Source organism: Eretmochelys imbricata, chromosome 10 (assembly GCF_965152235.1).
Source record: "Eretmochelys imbricata isolate rEreImb1 chromosome 10, rEreImb1.hap1, whole genome shotgun sequence".
NCBI classification, from domain to species: Eukaryota; Metazoa; Chordata; order Testudines; family Cheloniidae; genus Eretmochelys; species Eretmochelys imbricata.
The window spans coordinates 52,253,970-52,274,668 of NC_135581.1; the positions used below are offsets into that span (position 1 = coordinate 52,253,970).

At 41.5% G+C, this 20,699-nt stretch overlaps 1 protein-coding gene across 1 annotated transcript in view; it reads right to left on the reverse strand.

Annotated features, from left to right (window-relative positions):
- Nucleotides 1-20,699, reverse strand: part of TLN2 (talin 2) — a 177,700-nt gene that overhangs the window by 78,912 nt on the left and 78,089 nt on the right. The window contains exons 31-38 of the mRNA XM_077828077.1: nucleotides 14,542-14,631; nucleotides 13,376-13,498; nucleotides 11,661-11,804; nucleotides 11,290-11,451; nucleotides 8,851-8,991; nucleotides 6,955-7,136; nucleotides 5,053-5,185; nucleotides 892-993 (exon numbers count right to left, since the gene is read on the reverse strand). Of these exons, the coding sequence (XP_077684203.1) occupies nucleotides 892-993; nucleotides 5,053-5,185; nucleotides 6,955-7,136; nucleotides 8,851-8,991; nucleotides 11,290-11,451; nucleotides 11,661-11,804; nucleotides 13,376-13,498; nucleotides 14,542-14,631 (1,077 nt within the window). The remainder of the gene's footprint in view (nucleotides 1-891; nucleotides 994-5,052; nucleotides 5,186-6,954; nucleotides 7,137-8,850; nucleotides 8,992-11,289; nucleotides 11,452-11,660; nucleotides 11,805-13,375; nucleotides 13,499-14,541; nucleotides 14,632-20,699) is intronic.

The following is a 20,699-nucleotide window of genomic DNA, read 5'->3' on the forward strand; positions in this document are numbered from 1 at the left end:
AAAATTTGGCAGGCCACCAGGAATTTAAAAGGGGTAAACTACTGAAGCTTGAAAATCAGCTGCACAACATGTTCTTTTTACATCTTAGGTTTTTTCTAACGTACATCTGTACTGATATTTTAACACTGATCAGCACTGTTGAGCTTTCACTAGTTATTTACTAGACCCATTTAACTCCTCCTCCCCTCACTGTGGATTGACATACCACCTTTTAATGATTCCACCAGCCAAGTACCTGCCAAGGAGCTGCAGATTTCATACATTAATCTAAAAATAAACGTTTTTGCAATTAAGCAAGCATTAATGCAATAGACTGAGGTCTTCAACATGTAATTAGACATTTACAATAAGTCCTAAAACACCTAGTTATATGCTAAACAGGAAAAGCACTCAATACCCACAGTGTTAGGGATATAAAGAAGCAGACATTTTAAAAAGCATCAATAAAATCCAAGATGAAAGGTGGCAATGGACATTTGTTTATGAAAGTTACTTAAAAAAAAAAAAGCACTTAAACTTATAAAAACCCTAAAAATTCAGAATTAACTCCAAAGATCAGTCCTCAATTCACCCTCATGTGGCCAGAAATTGAAGCTATCATGGTCCTGTATCTAAGTAGCCCGAGGACAGTGAGCAATCTTGCATGTCCTGTACTTTGCAATAATTAGGCAAATAGGTTCAAACAATTTTTGCCTCTGATTTAAATATTCTGCCTTCAGGAATCCAAGATCTTTCTCCACCCCACATTTCCATGTATATTTTTAGTGTAAAGTGAATAAGATTGCCACACACTGAAGCATCTACCATTGTCTCATTACTGACACACAGACAATTCCATATACTCTAAGGAATCAGGACTTTAGAAATTACAATAAATACAGGACCAAGTACCTTGTGTCCCAGCTGAGCTGCCTCTCCCCGAGCTGCTGTTGCTATGGGATCAATAAGGTGCCCAATTTCCTGAACAACTGATGTCAACTGCTCCTGTAAAGCCTAACAAAAAGCGACATTGTCAGTTCTTTCCACAGCAATTCATTCACTGAACCACACCATCTCACAAGATACCCTCATGCCAGCTGAACTGCAAAGAACTCTGTCAAACCACATTCAACGGTATAAAGAGCAGATGCAAACTAGTAAGTTTTATTTACATGCTTGTCCATTTCTCCACATTTATCTTCTCCTCTTGCAGGGTGCCCTGACAGAGGCTGTTTGCTGCACGTAAACATGAGGCACGGCGGAAAAAAGGCTCCTTCCAGCTCTGGCTTGCAATGCCTGTTCCTCCATTCGCTTCTAGCTCCAGTGGTAACATGACAAGTGATGCTATTGTTGCCTCTGATTTAATGACATTAGACTGCTCAGAAAAATCACCAGGACTGCTGAGCTAAACATGAATCAGCACTTTCAAGGCAACAGTGCACCACAAAGAGGAAAGTTTTAATTGTGGACTCCATATACACTGATATGAAAGGGAACGGAAAAATAAGTAATCTCCAAGTAGGAGATATGGACTGATCTCCAAAATACGGTAGTGGAGACATAAGGATAAAGAAGGGCAGGTATTAGAAATGCCAATACTCGAACTATTTCCCTCTAGTTCAAAGGCAGTTAATCCTTTGTAGCCAGGATTTAGCTCATCCTGCAAAAAAACAAGAAATAAAACACCATCTTTCAGAGTAACAGCCGTGTTAGTCTGTATTCGCAAAAAGAAAAGGAGTACTTGTGGCACCTTAGAGACTAACCAGTTTATTTGAGCATAAGCTATCGTGAGCTACAGCTCACTTCATCGGATGCATACTGTGGAAGGAGTAGAAGATCTTTTTATACACACGCAAAGCATGAAAAAATACCTCCCCCCACCCCACTCTCCTGCTGGTAATAGCTTATCTAAAGTGATCACTCTCCTTACAATGTGTATGATAATCAAGTTGGGCCATTTCCAGCACAAATCCAGGTTTTCTCTCTCCCTCTCCCCTCCCTGCCCCCCACATACACACAAACCCACTCTCCTGTTGGTAATAGCTTATCTAAAGTGACCACTCTCCTTACAATGTGTATGATAATCAAGGTGGGCCATTTCCAGCACAAATCCAGGGTTTAACAAGCACTTCCAGCTACCAACACTCCCAGCTACCTTCGAGACACCACTGACTTCCTGAGGAAACTACAATCCATCGGTGATCTTCCTGATAACACCATCCTGGACACTATGGATGTAGAAGCCCTCTACACCAACATTCCGCACAAAGATGGACTACAAGCCATCAAGAACACTATCCCCGACAATGTCACGGCTAACCTGGTGGGTGAACTTTGTGACTTTGTCCTTACCCATAACTATTTTACATTTGGGGACAATGTATACCTTCAAATCAGCGGCACTGCTATGGGTTCCCCGCATGGCCCCACAGTATGCCAACATTTTTATGGCTGACTTAGGGGACGAGAGCTGAGGAAGCGTTGTTCTAACGCCCCTACTCTACTTGCGCTATATTGATGACATCTTCATCATCTGGACCCGTGGAAAAGAAGCCCTTGAGGAATTCCACCATGATTTCAACAGTTTCCATCCCACCATCAACCTCAGCCTGGTCCAGTCCACACAAGAGATCCACTTCCTGGACACTACAGTGCTAATAAACGATGGTCACATAAACACCACCCTATACCGGAAATCTACTGACCGCTATTCCTACCTACATGCCTCCAGCTTTCACCCTGACCATACCACACGATCCATTGTCTACAGCCAAGCTCTGCGATACAATCGCATTTGCTCCAACCCCTCAGACAGAGACAAACACCTACAAGGTCTCTATCAAGCATTCTTACAACTACAATACCCACCTGCGGAAGTGAAGAAACAGATCGATAGAGCCAGAAGAGTTCCCAGAAGTCACCTACTAGAGGACAGGCCCAACAAAGAAAATAACAGAACGCCACTAGCCGTCACCTTCAGCCCCCAACTAAAACCCTTCCAGTGCATTATTAAGGATCTACAACCTATCCTGAAGGACGACCCATCACTCTCACAAATCTTGGGAGACAGGCCAGTCCTTGCCTACAGACAGCCCCCCAACCTGAAGCAAATACTCACCAGCAACCACACACCACACAACAGAACCACTAACCCAGGAACCTATCCTTGCAACAAAGCCCGTTGCCAGCTGTGCCCACATATCTATTCAGGAGACACCATCACAGGGCCTAATAACATCTGCCACACTATCAGAGGCTCGTTCACCTGCACATCCACCAATGTGATATATGCCATCATGTGCCAGCAATGTCCCTCTGCCATGTACATTGGTCAAACTGGACAGTCTCTATGTAAAAGAATAAATGGACACAAATCAGATGTCAAGAATTAGAACATTCATAAACCAGCCGGAGAACACTTCAATCTCTCTGGTCACGCGATTACAGACATGAAAGTTGCGATATTACAACAAAAAAACTTCAAATCCAGACTCCAGCGAGAGACTGATGAATTGGAATTCATTTGCAAATTGGATACAATTAACTTAGGCTTGAATAGAGACTGGGAGTGGCTAAGTCATTATGCAAGGTAACCTATTTCCCCTTGTTCCCGCCTCTCCCCCCCCCAGACCCTGGATTTGTGCTGGAAATGGCCCACCTTGATTATCATACACATTGTAAGGAGAGTGGTCACTTTAGATAAGCTATTACCAACAGGAGAGTGGGTCTGTGTATGTGTGTGTGTGGTGGTGGTGGGGGGGGGGGGGGGGGGGAGAGAGAAAACCTGGATTTGCGCTGGAAATGGCCCAACTTGATTATCATACACATTGTAAGGAGAGTGATCACTTTAGATAAGCTATTACCAGCAGGAGAGTGGGGTGGTGGGAAGTATTTTTTCATGCTTTGTGTGTATAAAAAGATCTTCTACACTTTCCACAGTATGCATCCGATGAAGTGAGCTGTGGCTCATGAAAGCTTACGCTCAAATAAATTGGTTAGTCTCTAAGGTGCCACAAGTACTCCTTTTCTTTTTGCAAACACCATCTTTATGATTTGCTTTATTTACATATTGCTTTAAATAAGACTTGGTAGCTTGATAGTGTTAGGAGTTTGAATAAGCACTATTAGCAAAACAGGATGGACATTTTTAACAAGAGGAATTAAGTTGTTTTTTAAAAAAACCCACTTTTGTGGTAACTTTATACACTTTTATTTCTTATGAGTCACTCCAGTAAGATGAAAGTTTAAGTGGTGTATCTAGCATTGCTGCTTAGCTTGAAAATCAACAACCATTCTTGCAAATGCAAGAGGGCAAATTTGAGAGAGAAGGATTTCATACCAATTTCATTAAAATTGGAAGAAAATGAAAAGCTATTTTGCGTAGGAGACAGGGACAATGATAACATTTACTATTAATGACGAAACTTTACTTAAAATTGAAGTTTATCACTCAGAGTGCTCACTACATGCTATGAGTAATTGTTAGTAGCTTTTCTCTCATGAATATATTGAACACTTGCAATGTGGAATGCTTAGCTTGGGACTGTGCTGTCTGCTGTCCAATTTACTGAAGCAGTTGATCAATGTATGATATCTTAGTATTAAGGCACAAAAGCAAATATGCAAAAATGATGTCCCTGAGGCCTACTCTGATGAGCTGCTAAATCGCATCTAGCCATCCACCCTTAACAAAACACTCATTTCATCTGCATTTCTTATTCCTTTGCTTTTTCCCCATCTTATAATCTTATACACAATTTAAGCAAGCTCCATTCCCCAGTAGGTAAACATCAATGTCATCCCAAATTTTATTTTGCCTCACTACCTTCCCTATCATAAAGCCCTATTAACACCACCATTAAACATCCCAGATTAGGCCAGAAATCAGTCTCCCCATGAACAAATCTGTGAATTTGCCATAAGAGCCTTCTAATGGGAAAATTTCTACCCTGAGGGCAGTCTGTGCTGCCTCTACACAGTTCCTAGTTCCAATGTTTTCCTTCTGATATGAAGGAAAGCAAAAGACAAGTAGGAGTGCTTAATTTTACTCAGTTACAGTGCAGTCTGCCTTACCTCAACTGAGATGTCATCCCTTGTGGCCAAGTTCTGACTGACTGCTGCAAGGGAAGCCTGCTCAATATCTCTAATACATCTATTGATTCCATCAATGGAGTAATCACATTCTCTCTGGCCCGGGGCTTTGTCCCTGAAACAAAAAGAAGATAGGGTAATTCAAGGTTGAAGAAGGTCCTCATTCATGAATTCACACACAAACGCATTTCATTAATAGACAATATATGAGGCAAGTGGAGCAGCAAGGAAGAGAACTAGGTTTGTTGTACCAATAAGGGTTTGATATACATAAATAGCTGAAAGAAGAGGAGTACTTGTGGCACCTCAGAGACAAGTACTCCTATTCCTTTTGCGGATACAGACTAACACGGCTGCTACTCTGAAACCTGTCATAAATAGCTGAGATATTCTGGATGTTTTGTGGCATGTAAGCCCTCGGGATTTGGCAAGAAAAGGGAGCTTTTAATGAAGCAGAACCAGGATACTCTCCCAGGTGAATAAGTAGCTGCACTAGCCACCTCAGAAAAGAGCCCTCCTAAGGTGGCCATGGCAGAGGACTTGAATAAGCAGGACTTAAGGAGCAACTGAGACAGATGAACAAAGCCTCTCACCTTCTGTTGAATGCAGGGGAGAAATCAGCCAATAGCTCCATGAAGAACTCCTTCTTTACTCTCAAGTTTTACTTTTTTTATTCTCAAATGCAAATACATTTTAATGGAAATTAATCTGTGGGGACTTTAATCTAGACTGGCAGTTTCTGGTTGAAGTATAAAATCATGAAAGGACAATATTAACTTAGATGCTAATACACAGCCACCAACATACAGTTTATTCACTCAGTACCCAGTTCCATTAAGAGTTAGAATACATAATGTAATCCCTCTTTTCAAGTGTGTTTAAGTTTGTATACAAAGGAGATTTAGTGCTTCTTCTAAAATTAAGGCACGCGTGCGCGCACACATGCAAGAACAATCTTATAAAGTAAACAGGAAAAAAAACCGTAGTAGAGAACAACATTCAAATATCAGAGGTGTAGCTGTGTTAGTCTGGATCTGTAAAAGCGGCAAAGAGTCCTGTGGCACCCTATAGACTAACAGACGTATTGAAGAATAAGCTTTCCTGAGTGAATACCCACTTTGTTGGATGCATGCGACCTACGAAAAGCTTATGCTCCAATATGTCTGTTAGTCTATAAGGTGCCACAGGACTCTTTGCCGCTTTAACAACATTTAAGTTACTTTGGTCCTGATATAGCTAAGCATTTCAGAATGTGCTTTGCTGAATCAGATCCCTAGATATCCCATTTGATTTGCCTCAAAATTATTGTCAATTTGTAGGGAATGTTTTCCATGTTCTGAATACTGCTAAGTGTGTTTTAAATATGTTACAATTTACATAGGCCCTACCATATTTTCTGCTCTATTTGCTTTAAACTCAATAAAAGGAGGAACTTGGCAAAACCCCCACTTTCCAGAGCTGTGCAATCATCTATGATGATTGCACACAAAGTATAAACAGAGAGACCTTGTGCTCCATAGAATGCAATCAATATTTGTCAAACAGACAAAGGTACAAGCTGCTAAGGAATTAAATTTCATTTTCAAGCTTTGAAGAATGAATAAAACAATGGAGGGCTATAGAGAAAAAATAACTCTCTTACCACAGCTCCCTCTGTCCCTTCAACTATCCATGACTTACTCTTCAGCTATATAGGATAAGAAACTTTTGCTCTATGGAAAGCAAATGATGTTCAAGTCCCTTTACATGGTTTTCATCGATAAAATGACAATGGCAGCATGGGCCATTAGGTACCACCATTTCATTCTACATACTGGATAAGGTGCTGGGGCATTACGGCCATGAAAGTGGAAGATTAAAAAAAAGTTATGACAGAAAACACACCTAATGGAAGTGATCAGACTCTTAATTGAATCTGAAACCGTGTGTGAATGCCCAGCAAGTATAGACCAGGTAGGTGGATCTTTTGGATTGATGGCCAGCGAACGAGCAGTTTTGATCAATAAAGCTGAGCTCTCCAACATCGTCTTGGCGGAAATCAGAATTGGCTCCTGTGCTCGAGATCCCTGTGATCAAAAGAGCAGCAAGACACATGCACAAGGAACAGAATTAGAATCTTCTTCAAAACGAGTGGCAAATGCTTGGACTTGCCTGCATTCTAACAAAGACATGTATTGAGGGAGGACTGAACGTAACACTGAACTATTCATCTCTCCCGCACTAACAGGAAATGCAGAACATTTGTAAGTCACCCTTGGAACTTGTCAATTTATTTTGCTCCTGAAGAACTGGTTCTATTTAGGGCATGCGTAGATCATCAAGATCTGCACCATCACGTAATATTAGACGGGGAGAAGTCACTGCAGTAAATTCACTGTAGAAAGCAAAAAAATCTGGCTAATTTTTTGTTTGCTGTAATTAAGGAGACCACTTTCAGATTAGCAAAGAGGATACACTCAAGTGAAAAGAGAAGCCCATGACTCCTGCCAAATGGAGAACTGGTGGGTATAATTTAGCAGCATGACAGCCAGTTGTAACCATTATGAGATATAGGCAAACATGCCTTCTCAGAGGATTAGTTGAATATGGCCTATAATATTGTAACTGGGTTACAATATTTGTACCTAATATCCTGATTGGATCCCAGCAAGCTAGAAACACCAACTACAACAGGCCTGGAGGGGGCAGGCCCCAAGCCTACATTAAGTCCCACAACATGTGGATCCGGACAGACATAATTACTGAATCCTCTGCTTCTGCTGTCTCCAGTTTGGGATGAGGCCACTGAAAGCAGGAAACAGTTTGCAAATCAACTCTGAACATGTCTGCAATGCTATATAAGCTCTGTTACAATGGGATTTTACATAGTTTTGAACGAGCTTTAGTCTCCCAAAATGTTAAATGGTTTTGTTTTGTGAAACATAACTCCCCACAAAAAACTACTTCTTGTCAGCACAAATTCCCACCACTTGATCCAGACGCGGGACTGTCACGTAAGCCATTCAGTGCATCCTAAGTGATAATTTCATTTTAAATTGTAATGCTGGCTTTGAAACCTGGCAGATTTATGACTTCCCCAGATGGTGAGAAGTATCTGACACAACGTGCAAGTCATTAGTACCACATTGTACCACATGCTAGCAACAAGAGATAAAAGTTGTTATCGCAGCATCACAAGGCTTGTCATGCTTGTACAAATTCAAGGTCAGTGATTAACTGAAAGAGAGCACTGCCTGCAAGAGGTCCATACGAAGGAACTCAAGGAATGCAGCCTGGCAGATGAGATCAGCCCTTCAGTGAGGGCAGAGGTTTCAACCAGGAATGAGCTTTTGTCGCAGGGTATCAGTCGTACAGGGAAGGTGGGAAAAACTATGTTTCACGTATCTCTGCTGTAAGCAACTCTTAAGGGAAAAGAAGGAATCTTGAATACAGGACTGGCCAAGTAAGAAAAATAAAGGATTATTCACTCCTTTGGTTGACAGTGTATCACTTGTTACTTTAAATCAGTGGTTCTCAAACTTTTGTACTGGTGACCCCTTTCACATAGCAAGGCTCTCAGTGTGACCCCCTCTTATAAATTAAAAACACTTAATATATGCACCATTAGTGCAATGAGTTCTGCTTGCCCACATGGAACTCAATGTAGGATCAAGTTCTTCAAAGGTTTTCCTGGTTACAAAAGTTTAACTCTACATTTTAACTTTGATAATAAAGCTAACTTGAGGGCAGGAGAGCACCTCACATGGTTACTTTGTGATACAAATAAAACTCTCTATCTACCTCCATGCTGATCTGGGCTGGTATACTGACAAACTCTGGATTGGAAGCAAATGCTGTCAGATTTTCCACAGCTTCAATCAAAGGTGCAGTCGCAATTCTACACTTATTGCGGTTATCTTCAGAGAAATCACCGTCCAGGGCCTGGCAAAGAACATGGCAATTAGTCTCTGGCATGCAAGAGCCCATTTGTAAAGGCTCAGCAGGGTCATATACTGAAGGAAGATGGTTTAATTCACTGTAACTTTCAAAACATTTATAACATTTGAGATTTGCAAAGAGATTTGAAAGTTCCTCCAGACACAAGACTGATCTTAACACTTTAGAAAAAAGAAGTAAAATTTAACACAGTATGTTTCTTCACTTATTCATATGATTATTGACCCCAAACCCAAAGCAGCTGTGCTGCTACGAAGAACAGGAAAAAAGCTTAAAATAATTGCACTCTGATGACTTCCCATAAATCATGTTTTAATACCTCAAGTCCACAGAGGTGGAAGTTGCTAACAAGTTGATCCTTTTCTTAGAAACTAAAACCTCTAAACCAGACATTTGTCTTCATAGCTGTTATTGACTCATTCCCACATAAGTGAACTCATCTCCTTCATAATCTCGCAGGAAACAGCTCAACATGAAAGCAGCTTCAGTGGAGAATCATAACAAAATCAAGTCCTCTGAATCTAGTTGTTTTACAAGAATTTTAGCAGCAGGCCATCTAATGGCTTACTGAAAGATTCAGATTCGTGATTCCGAGGTTTCTCACAAGCTTCATTCCTTCTCACAAGAAGAGAAACCGCTTCCTACCGGAACTCAGGGAGGTATTTAGAAAAAAAAATGGTTGACATTTAACAAAAGCTAAATCTTATTTTTAGCTTGTATATTTCAACTCTGAAACAAGCTAGTCTCTCTCAATTTTGAGTGTTATTCCCGATACACAAGTGGAGTCCCTGAGAGGGTGTCACCAACCTCAAACCCTGGATTCCAGACAACTAATAGCGAGAATTGCAGAGGTCACCTGTTTCATATGCAGCAAAAGCATTTAGGCCTGGTCTACACTTGAAAGTTGTACCAGTATTACTATGCCACTTGGGGTATGATGTTTTACTGATATACAAGTACAAGCGCAAGTGTACATGTGCCTATAATAAGCATAGCTGATATGCTCTAGGAATTATTTTGGGGGAAGTTCTACGGCCTGCTCTATACTGGATGTCAAACCAAATGATCACAAAGGTCCTTTCTGGCCTTAAAATCTATTAATCTAGTCTCTCCTCTTATTAAGGTTGCCCAACACTTTCCATTATAAGACCCTGATTTTAGTTGCTTATAACTTTGCCAAACTTTAACTGTTTGGGATGAAACTTTCCATCCTTGTAGCAGGTCCATCCTGTTCTTTCATGTAAAAAATACCAAAGAACTAGGGAATTACACATACAAAACTATGTTAAAAGAACATTTTGTTAAGGTTACAAAGGCAAGCACTCAAAGGTTAAGAGCTGCAAGGATAAAGGTTGCCTGTGCAATCTTAATTAGTCTCCCATGTGCTTATAACACCATGATACAGTCTTTAATTCCACAATCACGTACAATTTTTTCTCGTCTCTTTCCTGTGCACAGGATAGACCTGCTCTGAGGATCTATCACAGCTGTGTAGCAAAGGAAAATGTTGTCTGTAGGACCCCTGCTTTATTTGCTGGGTGTTGTGAAGATAAATTAATGTCATCTGAGTGTGAAACACACAGATAATATAGTGATGAGCACTGCAGAAAAGCCCCTGAACACATTAATAATTCTATCTTGAAAGCAGTGGTTTAATAATGTACAGTAAATAAGGTATGGACCACACATTGAATGGGGAGGATAAAACAATATTGAACAGCTGCTCATTAAGTGAGCACCATTCATTCTATGTACTCAATGAGGCAGGAGTCCTGTGGAAAAAATGGTATGTGATCATGTAATTAAAGACTGTATCACAATGCATATGCACAAGGGGTCAAATTAAGGTTTCACAGTTTGCATTTTGAGTGCTTGACTTTGCAACTGTAATAATCTTTTTAACTGTGCGTGTGTGTGTGTGTGTAACAGCAGTTTAGCTTATATCCCTTCCCATATGGGAACAGCTCTATGTTATAAAGCCCCTTTATGCCAGTAGCGCGATTCATAACTCTTTATACAGTTTCTTTATAACTGCATCCACACTAAGGAGGCTTTGCCACTTTAACTATACCAGTACAGTTAAAGTGTTACAGCTTTCCAGGTTACACCAGGTGTGTCTGTACAGTACCTAGCATAATGGGGTTCTGGTCTATGATGGGAGCTCCTAATGAATGACAGTATTTTAAAAAGCATACTGCAGAGAGAAAGAAGTTACTGTTAACCAGATCTTCTGTTTCAGCAGAGCAGAGGAGAAATGAAAGCATAACGAAAGAGAACATGTACCTTGATAGTTTTCACCAGGTTGGCGGTGCTGTTTGCGACCTCCTTAGCAGATTGCACAAAATGTCTCTTGGCAACAGGGTTGGCTGTCTTCGATGAAGCAATACGACAAGCATTACACAAAGCAGAAGTATGCTTGGCCACTATTGTGGCAGCTGATAAAACCTGAAAAAACAGATGGCACAGAAGAGGTGAAGAACCAGGCAAAGGAACGAGGTAGTAATGACATTCTAATTCTGAACAAACAGCGATTCAAACCCTTTCTATGTTCACAAACTGAGTATTTCCCCTCACCAACCATCCATATAAAGCAAACAGATGGCTCCTAATGAAACTCAGAAAAGGTCTCATTACAATCCTCTGGAAAGAGTTACCTGTGATGGGCTACTTGCTGGATCCACCAGATTCTGACATGCCATCTGGATTGCCTGATTGGCCCTGGCAAACTGGATAGGGTCGACAAGCCCCTGGTGACCAGCCTGACTGTTGGGATCTGAGATGCCAACTAGGTAAGCGGCCTAGAAAGGGAGCAAGATTAAATTAAAAGCAAATGTGAAGATTATGCTAAACCCATTCCAACTGTTTAATGAGCCAGCCAAATGTTTATTGACCAGGGTGATCAGGCTGTAGTTAGAAGTCATATAGCAAAGCTGCTATTAATAAATGCCTAGCAACAAGTCTGTAGTAGGATGTAAAAGCTGGCGTGTCTGTAATATGATTTGTGAAATCTCATTAGCCTGAACAAAACTAGTCAGCAAAATCCAAAGGGTAAAGATACTTCATTATCCAATAAGCATCGAAGGAGAACTGATTTATCCCTAGGGTAGCCAGGTAAGAACTCTGATGCTGACTGTTCAAGGTCACTTTCATCCATCCAGAGCAGCCAGATTTTGAGGGGCCCAGTATTTTAGTCAGCTATGAATAGAAAACTAAAGACTACAGTTGCCCACACATCACCTTTTCACGCCATGATGAAAAAACTATGCTCTTCAATGTACAATGAAGCATAAAGTTACACATGTTAGTCACAGCACAAAAGAGATGCTTTGTTTCTAGAGCTGACTGTAGGGCCCATCCAGCTGCAGGCTACACCCCAGGTAAGGATAATCTCAGTTTTTATTTAAACAATGATTCTACATTTCTCACCACAGAGATCAGGATTTATTTATATAGTCAAAGCTGTATTCGGAGGTTTCTTTCTCATTTCCTTTACAGATAGGACTAACTGTGGGGCCCAGGAAGCCCACAGTCACAGATTAATTATATTTTTGTGTGTGGGGAGTGGAGGGGGAAGAGGACAGCAGAGCAATTTGCAGCTGCATAGGATGGTCCCTCAGTGTTGGCTCCTCCACTGAGAAGGCAATATAGCTTTTGGTCATCAGGGGGAGCAGCTCAATAACTTGGGACTCAGGCTGGTTTGAAGTATGCAATTTTGGCAGACTGATCCAACAACATTAATACACCTCTGAATGTTGCAACATTTTAAGCTTCTTAGATACTGAGAAAATATCCAGACAGTCGTAATGGGTCTAAAACATACATTTACCATAATCTCTTTTCCTTTGCTAAAAGGGAATGCGATTATGTATAGTTTGAAGACATGGGCTGATTATTAGAAATGACCCCCAGAATGCATTTTTTTGTGATTAGCTTAAGGCACAAAGCTCAAGTTACCCAGCTTCCAAGTAACTCAGGCTTGCCTGTGCTTCCTTCTACTAAATTAGTTCTGAGGGGGCAAGATCTTGGGGACTGTGCATAGAACTGGGAGGTACAAACACACAAATTCATGGCATGGCTCTGACACTTACTTCCTCTATAAACTTGGGAAACTCATTTAACCTCCCTGCCTCATTCTCCCTCCATACAAAACAGGCATAATATTGCTTCCCTCACCTCACAAGTGTGCTGTGATGCCGTATTACTTAATGTCTGTCCCACTCTTCCAAGATGAAAAACACTGAACAATGCAAATATTTTGATTCTTTGGCCAACAGGAATGAAAGCTCAAATACTCACACACACAAGATACAGCAATACAGAAACAAACAGATTCATATTTGTTTTACAGGCTTCATGAACAAGTGGTTACCTGGGCTGCAGCCTCTGTGAGACCACAAAGAGCCTTGGAAGCAACTCCAACACATTCTCCAAAGACCAGCAAATCCCCAGTCTTGGCATTCTGGGAAATGCCTGCCATTGACTCTCCAAGGACCTTAACAATTGAAAATAGGGTAAATTATTCCCCCAGTATACTTCACTCTACACGGCAGTGTTTTCCAAGCTTTCCTGGACTGCACACAGGAGCAGAAGCAACTACTCAGCACAGCCTCTTTGCCTGACCCAAAACACTTGCTGAAACTTAGTGGAAAAAGTACTTGCAGCTTGGCATACAGGAAACGTCCCAACATTGGAATGCCTGTAACATTTTAGTGTTTGTCCCACCGAAGCCTATCTTGCTTGGTTTTTTTTAGTTTGCAATGTCTCTGGTATAGCAGCAAAGCAAACAAATTCCATGTTCCAGTGCATTAGGCATCCTCCTTTTCTTTTAGATTATGAAGATTTTGGGATTATTCCAATGCATCACACACTGAAAAGGTCAAAATGAAGATGCACTAAAACTTTCAGGGGAGGATTTCCAGAGTGTGGTAAGATTTTCACTGTAAAATACTTTTGCGGTGATATAGTGGTAACTTTTAACACTTACAGAATTGATTAACCGCCATGGAGTAGACACAGTGAAAAACTAATTTCAGTTTGAATCACAGTTGGAACAAAGGTTTATTCCAATAGGCAAAGCTACTCAATAAACACAAGCTTTTTTGGTGGGGCTGGTGGGGGGAAACGAAGTTTTAAAACTAAAAAAGTTGTTTCCCATAGATTATGATTTTTTTCTAGTTTAAACACAGGACATAAAATAGCTAAAATTAATCCACATTTTACAGTACTTGCTGGTATGCTGAAGTATTTGGATTGCTAGTGAGTTAGGTCTCAGACAATATCACAAGGCAATCACATGACACTAAATGCTATCAGCACAGTAGGTCTTCAGATGAACAAACAAGCCAAACAGCAGCATAAAGATTGCTCACAAGAGTCTCAAATGGAGTTTTACCAGAGAATTTCATAAAGTTAGAGCACAAGAATTTTTCCTAGAAGCAGACCTTCTTTTTCCAATGTATTTTATTAGCATGCAAACCCCTCCATTGATTAGAAATTGTTTAACACATACACACGGAAGTAGAGTAACAGAATTACCTTGGAGTTTTCCATAACACCTTCAATACAATCAAAATATGAGAGGTCGCTTACAGGTTCATTGGGGTTATCCAGCATTCCCTTAACTGTCTGAAAGAAAGGAGAGCAGCTTCAGTTACTACAGTAGCTATAACACGGATCTGAGCCAGACAAATACACCACCACAATAATTAAACCAGTGGACACATCTGCACATCCTAGTTTCTTTATCTCCAGGCAAAGAAATATGATTCCCAGACACTGCAGTATGTAGATATTTTAGTAACCGACTATTTGTAAACTTTCCTCTGTGTTACCATATCACAAACTGGCAAACCCCCTTTTGAACTCAGAGCCTTCCTGGGAATAAAAACATTGATTCAAGAAGCTGCCACCTCTTGTTACCTGCTGTGTGGAGACACAAAGAGTCACCTGGCTAAATGTAAGTGCACCATCTGCTTGCATTTTTTTCCCCTGCCAACAGAACCTCCCAGCACCGGTCCCTCTGTCAAATACTATCGGAAAATACTGATGTGACAAGTAGAATTAAGTAAGAGTTGCCCTTCTCCTGGGATGAACCCAGACCTTGAGAGTACTGCACAGAGTTATCCAAGGGAGAAGCTACTTCATATATTGTAAACAGGAATCAATATATTTGGACAAAACTATTCTCACAACATAAAAAAAAAATATCCAAAGGGCAAGTCTCCTCTTTTGCTTAAATTGTTTTTTTTAAGCTGATTTTCATGCTTACAGTCAAGAACGGAAGCTGAATAACAGCCCAATGAGCTGTATAACACACTTTCCAACATGAGTGAAATCAGGAAGTATAGGAAGTTAGTAAGGGGCTACAGCTGAAAGATTTGCTGCATGATTTTCTTCAGCAAAGGAAATCTGAGCAAGAATTTAAATGTTAGATCTTTTATCAGACCTTAACTCCTAACTCTAAAGCATTTTTCTGAAGTTGAGCCATGCTTTGTCTGCTGTCTTGTAACAGCCTAAAAATTACGGTCAAGATCATTTCCTTTAAGTACTTTACTGTCAGTTATCTTACTGTATGAAAAAGGCAGCGTTAACAAGAGATCTCTTCCGCCAACTGTTCTGCTGTTGCTTCCTGCTCCCCTCTTTCTCTATCCCCTAGACTACTTAAATACCCTGCTCCACCCCTCCGTAGCAATTTACTGAGTAGCAGTGAGCAAATCATGTTCTATCCACATATTCACTGCTCCAGAGACAGGAGCTGTAAGACTCCCTGGACAGATGACAGGAAGGAGTGAAAAAACAGAACAGCAGATTGACAGTTAAAATGCAACTGCTGCTGCTAAAAACCCTCCCGTCTGTTCCTTATCCTGAAGTGCTAGGAGTGACTTGCCACATCCATCTGCCTAGGGAGAGTTAAACAAGGTCTCCACACTCCTGGGAAAGCACAAAGTCTGTGCAGCTTTGCTTGATTTGATCCACAGGGCAGGCCCCAGGGTATGTGGACACTATACCTAAGTCACTGATGAAACACTTGAGTTCTACTAACGCTATACTTCCCAGTTATTGTAGGGAGCCTCAGGAGGCAAGTAGGAGAAATGGGTGAATGAGGTAGAGAAAAAGGCAGGTGATGGGGAAACACCCGTATAGCTTAACCATAATAAAAATGAAATGGGGAGCACCTATTGATGTTGATGGGCACTCCTATAAGCTTCTTATAGGTTTACCTAGGTCTGGCTTCAGACCCTGCTGCTGCCTCTGTTTCCCCTTCTGCCCAAGTTTATCTGGACTTCACACTGCAGGGGTTTTCCCACTAACAGTCTCTTTTCAAGAGTCTGGGTTATTAATCAAGTTCAAAACACCACAAATCTTCCACCTAGCCTTCCTCAGACAAAATTAGTCATTTCAGTAGGTAACTGGCTTCAGCATCCACCTAGCTTTTCCCATAGGCTCAAGTCTTTGCAGCACTTTATCAGAGCTTCCCCTTGCTTATAGCTCTCCCACCAGGCCCACAGACCTTGGCAACTCTCCTCGCTGAGGACTCCCTCCCAGCAGGCTCCTGCTCCTTACAGGTCTCTGGAGAGGTGTCACCTGTCTTCTCAGCATGATTCCATTTTACATGGAAGAAGCTACAGGCAGTCAGTCTCATTTCTAGTTTGACTTTTATATTAATATGGGCAAATCTCACAGAAATGGACAATTAACAGTAATGAACAAACACAGGGACAGCAAGAGAGCAAGCACTGTTCAAATTTTCATCCAAAGCTCTGCTAATATTTGCTATTTGTGTCCAGGGACTCTGATCAGAGCTTGTCAGTCACATCAACCTGGGTGCTAGCAGGTCTGAGACCTCATTTGTTCACTCAGTGCTTAATTCCTTTCTGCTCTACTATCGCTTTTTCCTCCAGTTAAATCCCATCTCTCGCCACTCCTCCTTTAGGATCAAAGAATCAAGGAAGAGCTGTGTAATCAGCCTATAAGTTTTTCCATTGACTTTCTCCTTGGTCTGTGTTATTAAAAATATCACTCTTCACTGATATTTCCAGACACTGGTCATGCATCAGGTTTCAGAGTAACAGCCGTGTTAGTCTGTATTTGCAAAAAGAAAAGGAGTACTTGTGGCACCTTAGAGACTAACCAATTTATTTGAGCATAAGCTTTCGTGAGCTACAGCTCACTTCATCGGATGCATACTGTGGAAACTGCAGAAGACACTATATACACAGAGACCATGAAACAATACCTCCTCCCACCCCACTCTCCTGCTGGCCATGCAGTAAATCAAGGAGAAAAATTGACTTTAAGCACAACTGTACTGTACACAGGTGATTTGAAATTTAAAAGCAAAAGAAAGAAGTGTTTTGTTTAGTGGTAAAAATGCCAGGGCAACGTCCTTGGACTTTTACTGCTGAGAGTTCTTACAAATATTCACTGAAACTGTTACTGTTATTAAAAGTGTGACAGCTCCATATCTCCACTCCCACACCTACTATAGCACACTTAGCACTGGTTGCATTTCAGCTTGAATTCATCATCGTGACATCCTTCTCCCTCCCTCCCCGCTCTTCCCAACAAAAATCAAAGCATTTTGATGCTTGTTGCCAACCCAAAATACACAAAATCACTGGATTTGAGATTTCCCAATAACTCTGTTAATATGCCTTTTCTAAATAATATAATTAATAAAGAGAAGAAACAAAGCACAGCACCGTAACATTTCTGATTTAGAGACTCATTCTCTTTGCTCCACTGAACAAGGCACATCCACAGATGAAAACTGAGGATCTCTCCTGGCAGCAGCTCTGAACTGTGGCAAAGTCACATGCTGTAGCTTGAAACAATTTCTACAAGTACACTGTAACAAACTGAGAGTCAAATGAGACTACACTGTGTTGTACCCACTTTTATTAGGGCCAAATTTGGTTTTGAGTGTTAGTACCACCCCACTCCTTTCCTTACAAGATCCTAAACCATTTGGCTTTAGGGATCATGACCTCTTCTACAATCATTTAAGAAGCCCTTGCTTCTAACAGAACTGGTGGCATCTAAGGCGTCTAATTAATTTATCTGTTCCTTTTAGCCTGAAGAAGGAATGATGGAAAAAATGTAGGCATAAAGTGAAAGCCTCAGCATGGAAAGGCAGTAATCAGCATTACAAACACAGCCAGAAAGCCACATCACACTGCTGATCACATCAGCTCTGCACAAGAGGAGCCAATGTCATGCTGAGGGAATTCTTAAAGTACCAAGAAAAAACACTTCCCACGGCCCTTTCATTTTTTGTCTTGAATCACGACAAAAATAGCGTGTGCATGTGTAGGAACAATGTAATATGCAGTGTGGTTTCAGCCTTGTTGGTCTCAGGATATTAGAGACCAGGTGGGTGAAGTAATATCTTTTATTGGACTGTGATGACTAAGTTAACAAGGCCAACTGACAACTCTCCTAGACCACCTACTATACAGAACTCAAAGATCCCCCCACTCCAAACCACAACTTAATTATGAACTTAAAGACATAGAATCATAGAATCATAGAATATCAGGGTTGGAAGGGACCCCTGAAGGTCATCTAGTCCAACCCCCTGCTCGAAGCAGGACCAATTCCCAGTTAAATCATCCCAGCCAGGGCTTTGTCAAGCCTGACCTTAAAAACTTCCAAGGAAGGAGATTCCACCACCTCCCTAGGCAATGCATTCCAGTGTTTCACCACCCTCTTAGTGAAAAAGTTTTTCCTAATATCCAATCTAAACCTCCCCCACTGCAACTTGAGGCCATTACTCCTCGTTCTGTCATCTGCTACCATTGAGAACAGTCTAGAGCCATCCTCTTTGGAACCCCCTTTCAGGTAGTTGAAAGCAGCTATCAAATCCCCCCTCATTCTTCTCTTCTGCAGGCTAAACAATCCCAGCTCCCTCAGCCTCTCCTCATAAGTCATGTGTTCTAGACCCCTAATCATTTTTGTTGCCCTTCGCTGGACTCTCTCCAATTTATCCACATCCTTCTTGTAGTGTGGGGCCCAAAACTGGACACAGTACTCCAGATGAGGCCTCACCAATGTTGAATAGAGGGGGACGATCACGTCCCTCGATCTGCTCGCTATGCCCCTACGTATACATCCCAAAATGCCATTGGCCTTCTTGGCAACAAGGGCACACTGCTGACTCATATCCAGCTTCTCGTCCACTGTCACCCCTAGGTCCTTTTCCGCAGAACTGCTGCCTAGCCATTCGGTCCCTAGTCTGTAGCGGTGCATTGGATTCTTCCGTCCTAAGTGCAGGACCCTGCACTTATCCTTATTGAACCTCATCAGATTTCTTTTGGCCCAATCCTCCAATTTGTCTAGGTCCTTCTGTATCCTATCCCTCCCCTCCAGTGTATCTACCACTCCTCCCAGTTTAGTATCGTCCGCAAATTTGCTGAGAGTGCAATCCACACCATCCTCCAGATCATTTATGAAGATATTGAACAAAACCGGCCCCAGGACCGACCCCTGGGGCACTCCACTTGACACCGGCTGCCAACTAGACATGGAGCCATTGATCACTACCCGTTGAGCCCGACAATCTAGCCAGCTTTCTACCCACCCTATAGTGCATTCATCCAGCCCATACTTCTTTAACTTGCTGACAAGAATACTGTGGGAGACCGTGTCAAAAGCTTTGCTAAAGTCAAGAAACAATACATCATCAAATCCTTCCCCAAACAACTCCAAGAGAAACTCTACAAACTCATCCCCCACAAACCCATCCCAGGGACCTTCCACATGTGTCCCAAGATACACAAAGAAGAAAACCCTGGCAGACCAATCATATCTGCCCATGGCACTTTTACTGAAGGAATATTGGGATTCATAGAAACCATCCTCAAACCATTCACCACACAAAGGGCCAGCTTCCTTCCGCACACACCTGATTTTTTTCCACAAACTCCACAATATTAACATCCTCCCTCAGAACTACACACACTGTGTCACCCTGACTACACTGACAGAAGCCCTACACCTCTTGTGCAGGTGGAGTTATTATGTCAGTGTAGTAGGGCACTTACAGCAGCGGGAGCAAGGACGTAGTGTAGACACTGACATACTTAGGCTGACATAAACTGCTTAAGTAACTTAACACCAATTTAGCTTAGCTACACACACTATTGCCTAGCATTTTGGAGCAGGTGCTGATTGGTTTGATATTAACGTACGCACCTGGCCTTTCAGCAAGAGCAAACTAACTACAATTTACAGAGGTACTGTCAAAACACTCATGTAGCAGAACGCAATAGAGTGTGTGTACTAGACCACACAATGTTGAAAGACATTCAGCTAGACTGAGATAAAGAAAACATGAGGAATTAGAAGTCTAGAGGAATATAAAAATCATGGAGTAATTCGTGATCTACTTTTCTGAGATGTGACTTTCAGAATCATCGATTTCCAATTACACAGAGCCACAGCAGAAAAGCTAAGATGTCACGGCTTCCTTCAGGGTACTATCAGCCATCTTAGTGAAAGATTTCTTAGTGTAAACCCTTCTCCCCATGTCCTCTGAAAGTGACTCTTGTGTGTGCACCCTCCAAACTGCTGCAGTGGAGACTGGTATCTTTATAGTCCTATATACGGCTGCTCTGTCATGTGGGGTAAAATGTAAACTCCCTTTCGCCAACTCAGTAGAAGTTGTGCTATGTTTGTCTCCACTAGAAAGCTCT